This window comes from Motacilla alba, chromosome 3, assembly GCF_015832195.1.
Source record: "Motacilla alba alba isolate MOTALB_02 chromosome 3, Motacilla_alba_V1.0_pri, whole genome shotgun sequence".
In the NCBI taxonomy this organism is placed as follows: domain Eukaryota; kingdom Metazoa; phylum Chordata; class Aves; order Passeriformes; family Motacillidae; genus Motacilla; species Motacilla alba.
In genome coordinates this window covers 72,860,930-72,874,769 of record NC_052018.1, presented here as the reverse complement: position 1 = coordinate 72,874,769, position 13,840 = coordinate 72,860,930, and the positions used below count along the sequence as shown (strand labels likewise).

Below are 13,840 nucleotides of genomic sequence, written 5' to 3'. Positions count from 1 at the left end.
TGCCCCACTTGTGTCCCACTCGTGGGACGCCACTGCACCCAGCACTGGGGATCCCAGGACGACACAGACATTGGAGAAGGACCTTAAGGAAGAGGTGAACATCTCTCTCATGTAAAGACAAGAAGAGAGATTTGGGTTCTTCACAGAATCACAGAGTCAGTCAGAATGGGTCAGATTGAACGAGACCATGGTGCATCATCTGGGTCAACTTCCCTGCTCAAGCAGAGTCATTCTAAAGCACATGGCACAGGATTTCATCCAGACAATTCTTGAATATTTCCACATTGATATCTTGAGAGAGATTCCGCAACCTCTCTGGGCAATCTGTTCCAGTGCATGGTCACCTGCACGGTTCTTCCTCATATTCAGGTGGAACTTTTTCAGCCTGGAAAAGAGAAGGCTCTAGAAGCACCTTATAGTACCCTGTGAATATATAAAGTGAGCAAGACCTGTAGTGTCACGATAAGGGACAAAAACATTAAACTGAGAGAAGGTTGATTTGGATTGGACAGAGAGGGCATATTTTTTATGATGCAGGTGGTGAGACACCAAGAAAAACAAACCTATTTTCCCCAAGTTTGTGGATGATGCCAAATTGGAGGGAACAGTCAGAAACAGGCTGACGAGAATTTCGTGGGGTCCAACAAGAGTAAGTGGAATCCCATGTCTGGCACAGAGTAACTCCATGCAAGATGAAATGCTGAAGGATGGCTCTCTGGGAAGGGGCTCCCCAGAAAAGGATCCAGACATCCTGCTGGACAAGCTGAATATGAGCCACCATGGTATCCTTACAGCAGAGGCAGCCAACTGCATCCTGGGCTGTGTTAGTAATACGAGAGTAACCAGCAAGTTGTGGGAGTGATCTTTCCCCTCTATTTGGTACCTGTAAGGCCACGCCTGCAGTGCTGTGTCCAGTTTGGGGGGTTTTGGTACAAGAAAGATCTTGACATACTGGAGCAATTCTAGTATAGAGCAAGAAAGATGATCAGGGAGCTGGAGAAAATGATGTACACAGAGAGGCTGAGAGAGCTGGGTCTCCAGCCTGGAGAAGAGACAGCTGAGACTTTATTGTTGCCTACAACTACTTAATTGGAGGATACAGGAAAGACAGAATTTTCTCAGAGGCACTCAGTGATAAATTGGATCCTGGGAAAACCCAATTAGGGTCATACCAAATCAGTATTTAATTTTTTTAAAATATCATAACAGTGGTTAAATATCAGAACAAGTTTCTGAAGAGAGGTTGTGGATCTCTATATCTGGTGCTGTCCAGGAGTCAGATGGACATGACCCTGAGCAACCCGATTTAATTAGAACTGTTTTGAACAGGAAGGTGAACAAGAGGAGTCCAGAAGTCCCTTTCAATACAATTTACAATTTCATGACCAAGTTTTTGATCTGCATCAACTTAAAGCATTTTGATGCAGATCAGTCAATATCAACCTCAGCTTCTTTTCAAACAGATACTTTCTATAGGGATGTCTTAATTGTGTCTGTCTGTAATTAACACTACAAGCATTTTTGCCCTATATAAGCAACTGATATATATTATCACTGATAATGCAGTTCTTCCTGTGCTTGTTAGTTCTGCCTGGAGAAAGTACCAGCCCAAATTCCCTTGAATGTGTGCATGTGAATTTGGATAAAGCCACTGTATTGACAACCAGCTGCACAGAGGCAACTCAGTGCACTGCACATGACACTGTTTTTCTGAACTGTGACTCATGGCTGGGAATATTAGAGAAAATTGTATTGTTAATACGCTGGTGACAATTTTCACGAGTGATACCGTCATGAATGTGTTATGACAGTTTAGTCATTGGTAAAGAAAAATAAATGCTGACACAGCAAAAAAGGTGTTGTTCTGACAAGCAAACAACCCCTGGGAATCTTAAAGAACTTGTTCTGAAACATGTTGTGTCTCTGTAACTGCTTCTAGGCAGTTAAGAACTCTTTTTTACAATTTTCACCTGACTTTTTTTTCGCTTTTCAATGTTTGTACTTATGATACTTTCAACAATCTACTATCCGTAACAACTAGCAGCAATCCACAGAAGTATCAGAGATCTTGGACTGATTTCTTGACTGATCATTATTGATATGTAAACGTGCAGGAAGAGTTTTATACCTCACCACACCCCTATGAAACATCTCTGACAATGTCCTGTTTCTATGCAACACAATGCTAAAAGACCTTGGCTCCACATATTCCCACACCTTGGGTACCCACCTATCTCAAATCACACTTCTGAAATTACTGAGTCCAACCTATGACCCAACACCACCATGTCAACTAGACCATAGCAGTAAGTGCCATATCCAGCCTTCATTACACAGAATATACTATATAATATACTATATTTATATCTATATCTATCTATCTATCTATCTATATATATATAAAATTTAAATTAAAAAATATGGTTTTTTTTCAAGGGACAGTGACTCCAGCACCTCCCTGGGCAGCCCATCCCCGTGTCTAATCACCCTTTCTGTGAAGAATTTTTTCTAGTGTCCAACCTATACCTCCCATGGCAAACCCTGAGGTCACTACCTATAGTCTGGCCATTTATTGCCTTGGAGAAAAGACCAACCTCAGCCTGGTTACAGCCTCCTTCCACATGGTTGTAGAGAGTGATAAGGTCTCCCCTGAGACTCCTCTTCTCCAGGATAAACAATGCCAGCTCCCCCAGCTGCTCCCTATAAAGGACAAGTGGTTTAGACCCTTCACCAGCTCCACTGCCCTTCTCTGGACTCACTCCAGCACCTCCAGTGAAACTGACATCTATGTGGAAAATTAAAGACTGCTGGAAATAACAGCTCCTTATCATATCATGCTTTTGTGTCCAACAGTATATTTGTGGTGGTCTCAATACTCAATCATAAGAAGAACTTTAAAAATGAGGTGTAGCAACTATATTATTTTAATGTTTTAAGCAGAGTAAAAGTCTTTATACAAACAAAACTGATTTCAAAAAAGCTAAAATTTATCAGAATCTGAATTAGCAGTCTTATGCAGCCAGTTTGTTTGAGCTAGGAATGAGGAGAACAAGTTACATGGGTTTGTGAAATTAGAGGGCTTTGAAGATAGAACATTAGCTCAGTTAGCACAGGACCCTTGGGTTTCTTACACAGGCTCCCTTGAATCTCTCAATACACAAGGCACTCCAGGTAGATTTTTTTTTTCACTTTCAAATTTTCACTCTTGCTTATGATTTTAAGGAGCTCAGCCAAGACAAGGTTACTGTTGAAGTCAATGGGTATTCAAAAACGGTGTTGGGTTTATTTTCTCTGTCATACTGCTTTTCTGTTCTGTGATCTTAGGTCAGGTTTATACCGACAGTCAAATAAACTGTCACTAACCCACGGAGGGACACCAATCCTGCAACTTCCAATCCCAGTGCAGCTGAAGGACGCTTTCTCTTATTTCAGGCTTCCGTGGTGAAAAGCACTCCACACGGCGTGCCAAGCCCGCCCCGTTCCGCCCTCGGTGCCTCCCCGCCCTCCCCAGGCCCTCCCCTCAGCCGGCCCGCCGCGCTCTCGCGATACCGGGGGCGCGGCCGTGCCCGGGGCGGGGCGGGAGCGCTCGGCGGTACCGGCGGCGTTCGGGGGCGGCGAGGCGCCTCCAGCCGCCCCCAGAGACTCGCGCCGCCGCGGGCCGGGCTCGGCCGGGCGCACCGAGCGGCTCCCGGGGCGCGCAGGGGGAGCGGCGTTCCGCCCCGCGTGCCGGCTCCTCGCCGCCGGCCTCCTCTCGGCCGCCGCGCTGCTGCGGGGCCCGCCCCGGGGAGGGGCTGTCCCGCGGCGCCCCGGCCGCGCTGCGCTGCCGCACGTCCGCGAGTCCCCGCTGCTGTTCCTTGCCGTGGCTGCGGCCTTGCCGGAGCCGGAGCCCCGCGGCAGGTCGGAGGTGAGCCGAGCCCCAGCCCCCGGCCGGCGGGGTGACGCCGGCCCGACGCGGCCGCCGGCGGGAGCGGCGCGGAGCCACCCGCTTCTCCCGGAGCCGCCGCTGCCGGCTCCGGCGGGGGTCCCGCCTGCGGGGAGGCGGGGGCGAACCGGGGCGGGCAGAGCTCCTCGTTCGTGGCTCTGTCCAAGGTCTCTGGGAATCGCTTCTCCTCCCGAGTGCTGTGCCAGCGCCACGACGCTTTCGTTCTTTCCTAGATAACTTCAGTTATTTTCTGGTCAGATGTGGAGCTCCTCCTGTGGCTCCGCTCGGCTTTTTCATCACTACTTCGATGGACAGGTGACAGAGTCAGCTCCCTCCTACGGTCGAGACAAAAGACTGTTTTTTCCTGTGGTTGTGGAGGGAGTTCTGTCAGTCTGGCAGGTTCAGCAAATGCTGCACCTCGTTTTTTTATGCTGTCTTTGCAGAATTGTGACCTTGCAGTAGAGAGGCCTCTGGGGCAGAAAACGTCAAACTGAAACAGTTGGGCATTTTTTCTATTTTTTTTCTCCCGTGAATGCGTTCAGTTGTAGAACTTCTAGCATTTAAGTGACATCTCGGTGGAGAAATGCAGTTTGTTTTGTTGCTAGCAGGGTATATAGCGAGTTACAGGCAGCTTTCTTGTTTCAGATGGTTGTAGAGTCCTTATGGAAGGAATGAGGGGATGAGAATCTTCCTCTTAAACATGAAGTTGTTCAGGCTTGTGGCTCCTGTGATTTGCATGTCAAATTCAGTCAGCTGTATGCTTTTGAAGCCTTCAGCAAGGTTTGAAAGTTGCTGCTTAACAGAGACTTAGTGCAGCTGTTGAGAGGGCTGGAGTGTGGCAGGCATGCTCGGGCTGCCAGACTGGGAGCGTGCAGCAAGGAGGGAATAGGCTGTAAGAACCTTGATCTTGCAGCAGTGCTTTCCATCTTCCCCTTGTCCTGGTACCTTCAGCTTTATCTTTTGTACAGAAGTGCTGGAAAGAGCTGAGCGCTTGTACTGTAACAAAACCATCTTGAAAGTAAATGCATTTTTTTCAGGGAAAATGTGCCAAATTTGATCTTAGAAACAAGCCACACATCAGGATCATGAACTAATGTATTACCTCATTAGATAATTTGTTTTTATTTCTAACTCCATCCCAATGCAAGCTGGAATGCCTACTGCTTCAAGTCCACATCCAGATTTGCACCTTTACTGTCTTTTGAAGTTGAGAGGATGAGGATAGGAGAATAGGATGCCCTAAGCACCTCATATAAAGTTAAGCATCTTCAAGCATGCAAAAGCCTTCCTTTCCTTAACTGGTTTTTGGGTTTTTTAAAGTGAAGCTAAAAACATTATTGGGTTTCATCCCTTCAAGTTTGGCATGCATGCAGGTAGAATGAAGCTAAAGTCTCTATGTCAGTTCTGTTGAAAGAATACAGGCTTGATTAATTTCTGTTTAACTTTTGAAAATGTAAGCCATTTTATTCTGACAGAGTTCTGAATCTTAGCACTGGTTTCTGTGACTATTTAAAAATACAAGTTAATAAACACAACTGAAGTTAAATTTCTATGGACTAGAGAGGATTTGTAAGAATTACCAAATTAAAAAAAAAGAATAATTACTTCCAATAACAGAATATACTAAAATCTGAATTTTGCCTTATATTCATAAGGTAGCACACGGACACAGGAAGAATCCAAATACAACTGAAGACCATGGCAACACACTGGAGAAGAATCCTGACAGTATTTGTGACAGCTCAAGTACTATTTGTGGTAAATGCCTTTGAGGAAGAGGACGTACCAGAGGAATGGATTCTTCTTCATGTTGTCCAAGGTCAGATTGGAGCAGGAAACTACAGCTATTTGAGACTAAATCATGAGGGGAAGATCGTTCTTCAGATGCGGAGTTTAAAAGGTGACGCAGACTTGTACGTGTCAGATGTGACACTTCACCCCAGCTTTGACGAGTACGAGTTACAGTCTGTGACTTGTGGCCAGGACATCGTCCACGTGCCTGCACACTTCCGCCGCCCAGTGGGAATAGGGATTTACGGCCACCCCTCTCACTTGGAGAGCGAGTTTGAAATGAAGGTGTACTACGATCGAACAGTTGTACAGTACCCGTTTGGAGAGGCTTCTTACAACCCTGAGGAGATGGAGGCAAACCAGAAATACTCACAGTCTACAGAAGATGAATCTCAGGATGAGGAGTCTGTTTTCTGGACTATACTTATTGGAATCTTGAAATTAGTACTTGAAATCCTTTTTTAAATTGATACACACTGGACTTAAGTCACACTTCATCCTGTGAAATTGGTATGAATGACATGCTGTAATACCTAATACTCACTGTGTTTCCTGAAGAGATATTCAGGTTACATTTCCAAAACCAGAAAGGAAGTGGGGAGAAAAAGCCATATTTAATTTTATATTGTAAATCTTCCCCAATATGTAAAATGAGCAGCCAGGACAGTATTTGCAGTGCTCTTCAGAGATCAGAGCTTTAAAATGAATGTATAGTTGGGATCTTGTTAAATTCATTTAAAATAGGTGCTTAGGAAAATCAATTCCAATTCAGTATTTTCTATTGGTTTTTTTTTTTTATAAAGAAAAATGAATAAACTACTGCACTTCAGTCCCCCTCTCAATTTAGAGCATATTTAAAAATAAAACCTGCTTATTTTCTGAGCAAGCATCTCCAGTAAAACTGATCAGCAACGTGTTTGAGTGTATTCATGAAGTTGAGGAGCTTAGGGTGCAGGAAGGAGAAAACAATCAATCACCTAAGGGAATAGATGGTCTGTATTTTAACTGCGTGTGCTGTACATCACATCGGCCATCTGCCAAACAGAGGTTGGTCCAGTCACTCATCACCACTACAAATCCATGACCTGAATCAAGTGCATGTTGCTTCTTTGCTATTACTGCAGGGAGAGGGAACCCTCAGCTGTTTTTACTTGTCAATATGACATTTTTGTCTCATTAAAAACAACACAGCATATAGGTATCTCAAGCTTGAGAGGTGCTTTCTTACACTTCCCTTGATAGCTTTTTGTGATTGATTTTTTTTTCAAGCACATATTTATGAATAAGTCATTAGCTTGCACAGAAAATTTCTGCTGAAAGGGATTTGCAGTATATTGTAAGAAGGTCATCTCATGCCTACTCTTCCTTAGAAGTTACTTTTACCAGGAATACTTTTTGCTTTGGTTGAGTATTTCAGAATAACCAGTTGCTATGCAAATAAAGTACATTAAATTGCTCTGTAATTTTCTTTTCACAGGGCTTACTGATAAGTGCACTGAAATAAATAAGTATATTGCTATAATTTTACACAAATGCATGTATAATTTAAATGTCATTACTGAAAAGCTTTCTCTTTTTTGAGTGGTAATTTGGCTTGCCTCTCAACACCTGAAAGGACATTAGTGACTTGTATCACAAAAAATCACTATATAGACAAAGTTTATTTAGTAAAAAGGAAAAAAACAAAAAAGTGGTATTGCTCCTCTTATAGAGTGGTTGATTAAATAGCACCAGAGTATCACTTTAATTTGTGCAGTAAAGTTTTGGACAGCAAGTTTTTAGGGTTTTCTTAGCCCTCCTTGCTGTTTTTCCCCCTTCTTCCTCCTCTTCTGGGTACAGGAGGGTCTTTCTGACAACAATCACAAATCCAGCGACCTAAGAAAAGAAAGTTATCAATTATTGGGAAACTAAGTTTTTTTTCTCTCTTACCTATTTAGGCAGCCCTTCACCATTCTGTTAGGTGCTTATCTATTTGCAGTATTTCCTTTAATGCAAACAACAAATGCTTTTAAAATATAGCATCTTTTCTATAAAGCAGTATACACAATTCACGCTCCCTTGCAGACCCATATGTAACCACTGGCTACACCAATCTTCATGGACCTCAAGAAGTGCCAGCACTCCAAGGAGGTGGTTATTAGGTAAGAGCTTTACTAACAGTCCTCAAGTTTGCTGGTCATATTTTCAGGTGAATGACTACAGTTCAAGGTTGGGAAGTTACCCAGAGCATAAATCAATGGCAGCTGGGGATTAATTTAACTTTTTATTGCAACAGCTGGGATCAAAGGCTGTTTTGGTAATTTTGTAGTTTTGCAGACATACAATCTATTTTGATTATATTCTTAGGTCAGCCTCAAAGTGAAATCAGCCACAGAACATGCATGAAAGTGATAGCTAGCTCCAGTGCTTCCCAAAATGGGGCAGTACAGTGTATTTTAAGTACTGTCCAGGGAATACTGTCACTGCCACTGAATAAGTATTCGTGAACTTACCATGGACCTAGAATTACATGTAAAGCAACAGTACCACCTGTTATTTTCTTTCTACTGCCCTGAGTTGGCCACATGATGAGTGACTTGGCAATTCAAAGCTACTGGCTTGCCTGCCTACCTATGGAGGTACATCTGTTGCAGTTTTGATGTTTAAGAATAAAAAAGGGAATGAAAGGGTTTAAAGAGATATTTACTAATATTAAATTGAGACAACTCTTTCATTTAGAAGCTAAACCAGAACAATTAATGTGAAAGCTATACTCTAGCAATATGCAGCAATACAGTTTCTTTCACGGGTTTCTTCAATGAAAAGAGGTAATTATTGTCAGTATTCTGTGGATATGGAAAAAGCATAGTTCTGAGCGAGCCTGTTTAGGTCATGCTGCAAAAGCCAATTATATTTCCTGCACAGGAATCGCAAGGTTTAACTGTGCACAACCAAATATACAGAAATAAAGCTTAGTAAAAAAATCGGGTCCTATAGTGCGAATGCTTTCCTATAGTGTTTCTTATTCTTACCCTTCACACTTGTTTAAAACTATTCTTCCAAAAGAATATGTATTAATTCATTAGTTCATGTACTAATTCTGAGAATGAGCCCAGGACTCAAGAGGAAGTGGGAAGGGAACAAGTAACTCTTATTTTATTACCTGAAGGGATAGCATCAAGCCCCACACAAAAAGTGTGATAACCACGGTCACATACATCACAGAACATCATTTCTTCTTCATGGTGAGGCTGCCCGCATATAATGCACGTTTTACACTCCATACATTGCCAAGGGTAAGTCTTAATCATAGCAACAAGCTCCGGGGTCATATCAAGGCAAGAAGGGTGGCCTAGATTAAAACCAGTATTATTATTTTATGCCTGAAATGAAATTTAAAATTAGTTAGACTGTTTGCTTTTACCAAACATGAAGCTTAGCTCACCTCCTGGTGAGATCCCACAATGTGAGTACAGAGAACACGAAAGAGAGATGGGGTCGTAACAAAGAACAGAAAAGGCAACTGAACTCTTGCTACACATGGAGTACACTAAATAGGTCCACAAACAGATCTGGATCCTTAGGAATCGACTTAGTGGATGTAGATACTCACCACTGTTGTCACACTGGGAGCAATGTATAAGAGCTTCAGGTTTTCCTTTCTTGTTGGACTCCTTACCCTTCAGACAAATTCCACATATAGCATTTGGAATGACCTTTGGCTGGAAGGGTAGAAGAGGGCTATAAATTCATTCCAGAAGAATTTACAGATTCAACAGGAAATGTCACCTATCTCCTTAACTATTAAAAATCAATAAACTATCTGTCAGGATGTGTGAACCCTGAAAACACGTGATAATCACTGATAAGCAGCAGCACTGAAAAAAATCACAGATTTAACTACACAAAATTTTGCATTTGCCATACATAGTGAGTTATATGTAAATCCAATTGGATCAAAAGCACGTACTTGCCTCTTCCTATTAATTCATCAGCTAACATTCTCCTCATGGTAAACTAAATGTGACATAGGGTGAAAAATTTCAGGAAGATTCTTCCACTATACAGTACTCTTTAGAACTTCTGTGTGGATTTCTTGTTTATGAAGGAAATATATATATTTTTTTTTGCATTATATTTGTCCCTACAGATAGAAAATTAATTATAAAAGCAATAAACTTGATTTTTTCTGTCTTCAGTTTCGTATTATCTGACTAGCTATGCTGTAGACAGGGCTGTATTTCTTTTACCATTCCTTCTTGTATCCAGTCATAATCATTTAAGAAACAAAATCCTTGCATTTGACTAGAGATTTACATTTATAATTTTTCTAAGTTAATCATCTAGAGTGTGTCTGGGTCCATGAGATCCATTTAAAAGTAAGAGAAATAGTAGGCTGTTAAAATGTGGAACATCTGCCTAGGTATTCTGTGTGTCAACTCTGTAGATGCAATAAAAGTTTCATCCTGATGAGGCCTGAGGAAAAATTAAAGCATTCTGTATTTCAGAAACATGGCAGTAGTTACATTGTTGAGCTTTGACAGCTGCATAATGAAATTAGTGAGAAATGTAGTCTACAATTAATGTAGTACTCACTGATGTTAAACTGACTAGTGCCAGTTTTAAAAAACCATGTTGCTGCAAAGACCCAGCTAGCAGAGGGAGCTGAAGGCTCTAAACAACTTGTCTGTAAGAAGAATACCAGTCAACTACCAACCACTTGCGGGGAGAAGAATGAGGTTTAATTTTAAAACAAATTTTAAAAGCCAAAACACTAAATAAATAAATAAATTAATTAATTAATTAATTAATTAATAAAATTACAAGTATCTTTTGCAATACAACTTATCTTTAAGTGTGTTTATTTACCCAGCCAGTTTTTCACAGCACCTAGCAAGATAAATAGTATCTTGACTAATTTTCAAAGTATCAGGATGCATTGCTTTAAGTTTTCTGAAGTTTTCAATGTGCTTCTAATGTCAAAACATGGCTACAGCCTGCTTCAAATTGTTCCGTCTAAGGAGTTTTATTCAAGAAAGCAAAACACCACACCAAATGTTTATAGGTAACTTCCTTCAAAAGATGACAGAGGCATTCATAGACATTTTTTTGCTTATTTATTTTAAAAAAGCAAAGTCAACCTGTTTTATACATAAATATAATAAAACAGTAAAAGAAGTCTAACACACAAACATCTCTACAAAATAATAAATATAATGGAAGGAAAACCACGCATAAACTCTTTTACTGTTAACTATACTACGTGTCCTACATGTATACCTTTATACCCTGCTCCTCCCAACAAAAGTGGCACATGCTTAAACCTTGTCAATGTGGCAGCATTTACCCTTCCATTGTTTAGGCTATTTTTATTTTTAAATTGTATTATAATCTAAGAAACCAAGCCTTTCTAGAATAGCAAACAAACTTTTCTAATCAGACTTCTGGCTTGTTACAGATTTGTATTTTACTGCCTTTAAAATACAACAGCACACTCCCCAGTACTCCAGCCAAAGTGAGCTGTTTTTTGGACACATCCAAGTGTGTGCAGGTGTGTGCATTACAGGTGTGTACAGTTCACATTCTCATACACGTAACTCTCAAGGTAGACATTGCTACAGATGCATTAACAATGCTTCCATCTAGTCTCAGTTCACTAACCTGTATTCATTAGAAACTGTGCATATTAAGGGGGGGGGGGCAGTGAGAATCACAGCCTTTTAAGAATGAAATTCCAACAGTATGGAAGTATTTATGCAAAAAAAAAAAAATTAAAAAGATCAAGACTATTCACATTTTCATCCAGTTCCATTCTACCACCATAAATGGCTTTTAGAAATGCTATTAAAAAATCTGTCAATTCCAAATGGGAAGTCACAATATCCCATCTCATTAGGAGTAAATTTTGCTTTCTATATCCCCATCTCATTGGGATAAGATACGAGAGAAAATGAATGCAGGGTCAAAATTATGACTGTGCTGTGTAGGTTTTCACTTCCATGCTGCTGTGCTGCAGCTCTCAAAGTAAGCTTTCTAATGACACCATTTTTATAACATCCTATTCTGAATGCAAAGCGTTACATTTTCATATGCAGTGACCCAAAACAGAAGTGTTGCAAAATAAAGATACTCAATACATTTCAGTTTTATGTGCAAAAAAAATCTCCTGTACTTTTAACAGTACCCTGTGTGTGCAATTGTAGCAGTCAGTCCTGCAGCAACAGACTCACTACTCATAACATGACAAAATGTAAAACACACGCTAATCGTTCTTTGTTAAAGAACTGACAGTAAAAAAGACTCCATATAAAATACAGTATTTCTTTTACTTGAAAGTAACTCAGTGGAAATGTATGGAATCCTGTAATACTCATAACGTGGCTATACATTTAAATGCTGATGCCAATAGCAATTATCCCTCAATTTTAACTACATGTAACCAAAAGATTAGTGTCCTACAAAAATAGTCCAATATTAGAAAACAATATAGAACAAAAGTATTATAAAGATTTCACAGGGAAAACATTTTGAGTCAGTTAAGCCTTCGGCTCAAAGTGCCTTAACGTGTAGGCACATATGGTACGTATATTGTTATCTGGTGTTTTCGTAGACTCACAAACAAGAATCATTCTGTCTTGCCAGTTAAAACAGCTCATGTAATTTGTCTTATTGCAGTATTTCAAACGTTCCCACACATAAGAAAGCCAATCCTCTCCTCTAACCCTCCTAACACATCCATCACCACCCCTGACTTAACAACAGCTGGATGGTTGATGCAGGCAATGTATGCTGACATTGTAAAGATGTGGCACTGTAAGTTACAGTAAGACCTTGTTACTGACAGAATCAGTGATTTTGACCCAGTAAGTAATTGCTGTGGGAATCCATTTTCAAAATGCAGTGCTGTATACTACTACTGCTCTTTTACAATTTGAAGTTCAAACCAAAGTTCTCCTCCACCAGTTCTCTCTATGCATTCATAAGGCCATTAAATAGATTCAACAAATCAAACACCTGGGCATCTCGCAGCTAAGTGAAGCTTCTGTAAACTAGAGACACACAATTTCTAATGTCAAGCTCAACAAAGCTAAAGCAAAATTTCAACCTTCATCTTTGGATTTCATGTCCATGGGAATACTGAAATGCATTCTATGTCTACAACTTCTTGCAAAGTTACATATAAAAAATATAATATATATATATATGTGGTAACCACATGCTAAATCTACACAGCTCACACATTTCTTAATAAGTTCCTGAAAACAGAAAATGCAACTGGAGCTTGCTGTCTGTTATGAACTTGTACAGATACTGTATGTAGAGGAAATTATTCAAAGCTGTCCAATTGTTGCTGGAAATTAGCTTCTTATTGTAAGTTACAGTTTATTTACTATTAACTTGGTAAACACAGATAGTAAATATTTATAAACATAAAATGCAAGCCATCAACAGCTCACTTTTGCTGAGACAGATTCTCAGTATATACAAGCTTGTCACTGACAAAAATGTTCCCTGTCCCATAACTGTCAATTAGCATTCCTGACTGGTAAACACTCAACCCTATCTTAACTTAATGTTTTCCCTCTTTATGGATCTATTCCTGCTCCCATTTAAGTCAATGGAAAATTCTCATTCCTCTCAGTGGAACAGGACTAGACAATTACCTGCTTTAAATGTGTTACAGTTTAGTCAGATCCTCTCTCAGTATGCAGAATAGTAACATATAAACAATGCATGTCAATTCCCACTTCATCTGAAAAGTATTTTTATCATAATTCTTGAAATTATTATATAGAAATACTGAAGATTGGGGTCTTAGGATAGGCAATCACTGTGTGATAATTGAAATGTCTTAACATCCTCACCAAGTTTCTAGCTTAGAAAAAAGCATATTGCCCACACACGTTACTACATAGTATGAACTACATAAAAAGCTACTTTCCAAATACTATTACAGGGGTTACATAGTGTGGCCTTACAGCTGTAGTAAGCTTTTTGCCTTCCATCCTATACATCATAATATCGCAGGATAAAAGGCTGTATTTAAAATGAATGTTGTAACAATATGCTCAGCCATACAGCTGCACTTTATAGGACTGATCTCTTGGTATGCTGCCATATGGAATAGGAAAAAAAAGTAACAGTGAA

At 40.3% G+C, this 13,840-nt stretch overlaps 2 protein-coding genes across 4 annotated transcripts in view; one reads left to right on the top strand and one right to left on the bottom strand.

The window, feature by feature from the left end:
- The first annotated feature begins 3,544 nt into the window (after positions 1 to 3,544).
- C3H6orf120 (chromosome 3 C6orf120 homolog) lies at positions 3,545 to 8,676 on the top strand. The gene is made up of 2 exons (XM_038131971.1): positions 3,545 to 3,904; positions 5,578 to 8,676. The coding sequence occupies exon 2, from the start codon at positions 5,621 to 5,623 to the stop codon at positions 6,176 to 6,178; it is 558 nt and encodes a 185-aa protein (XP_037987899.1). The 5' UTR covers positions 3,545 to 3,904; positions 5,578 to 5,620; the 3' UTR covers positions 6,179 to 8,676.
- PHF10 (PHD finger protein 10) overlaps positions 6,505 to 13,840 on the bottom strand; it is a 19,398-nt gene continuing 12,062 nt past the window's right edge. For all 3 annotated transcript variants that reach the window (XM_038131968.1, XM_038131967.1, XM_038131969.1), the window contains 3 exons: positions 9,306 to 9,414; positions 8,856 to 9,044; positions 6,505 to 7,588 (listed from right to left, as the gene is read on the bottom strand). In XM_038131968.1, coding sequence (XP_037987896.1) covers positions 7,503 to 7,588; positions 8,856 to 9,044; positions 9,306 to 9,414 — 384 coding nt within the window. In that variant the 3' untranslated portion in view covers positions 6,505 to 7,502. The remainder of the gene's footprint in view (positions 7,589 to 8,855; positions 9,045 to 9,305; positions 9,415 to 13,840) is intronic.

Coding starts and splice junctions, on each gene's coding strand:
- C3H6orf120 (XM_038131971.1), top strand. CDS start 5,621: ATGGCAACACACTGGAGAAGAATCCTGACAGTATTTGTGACAGCTCAA.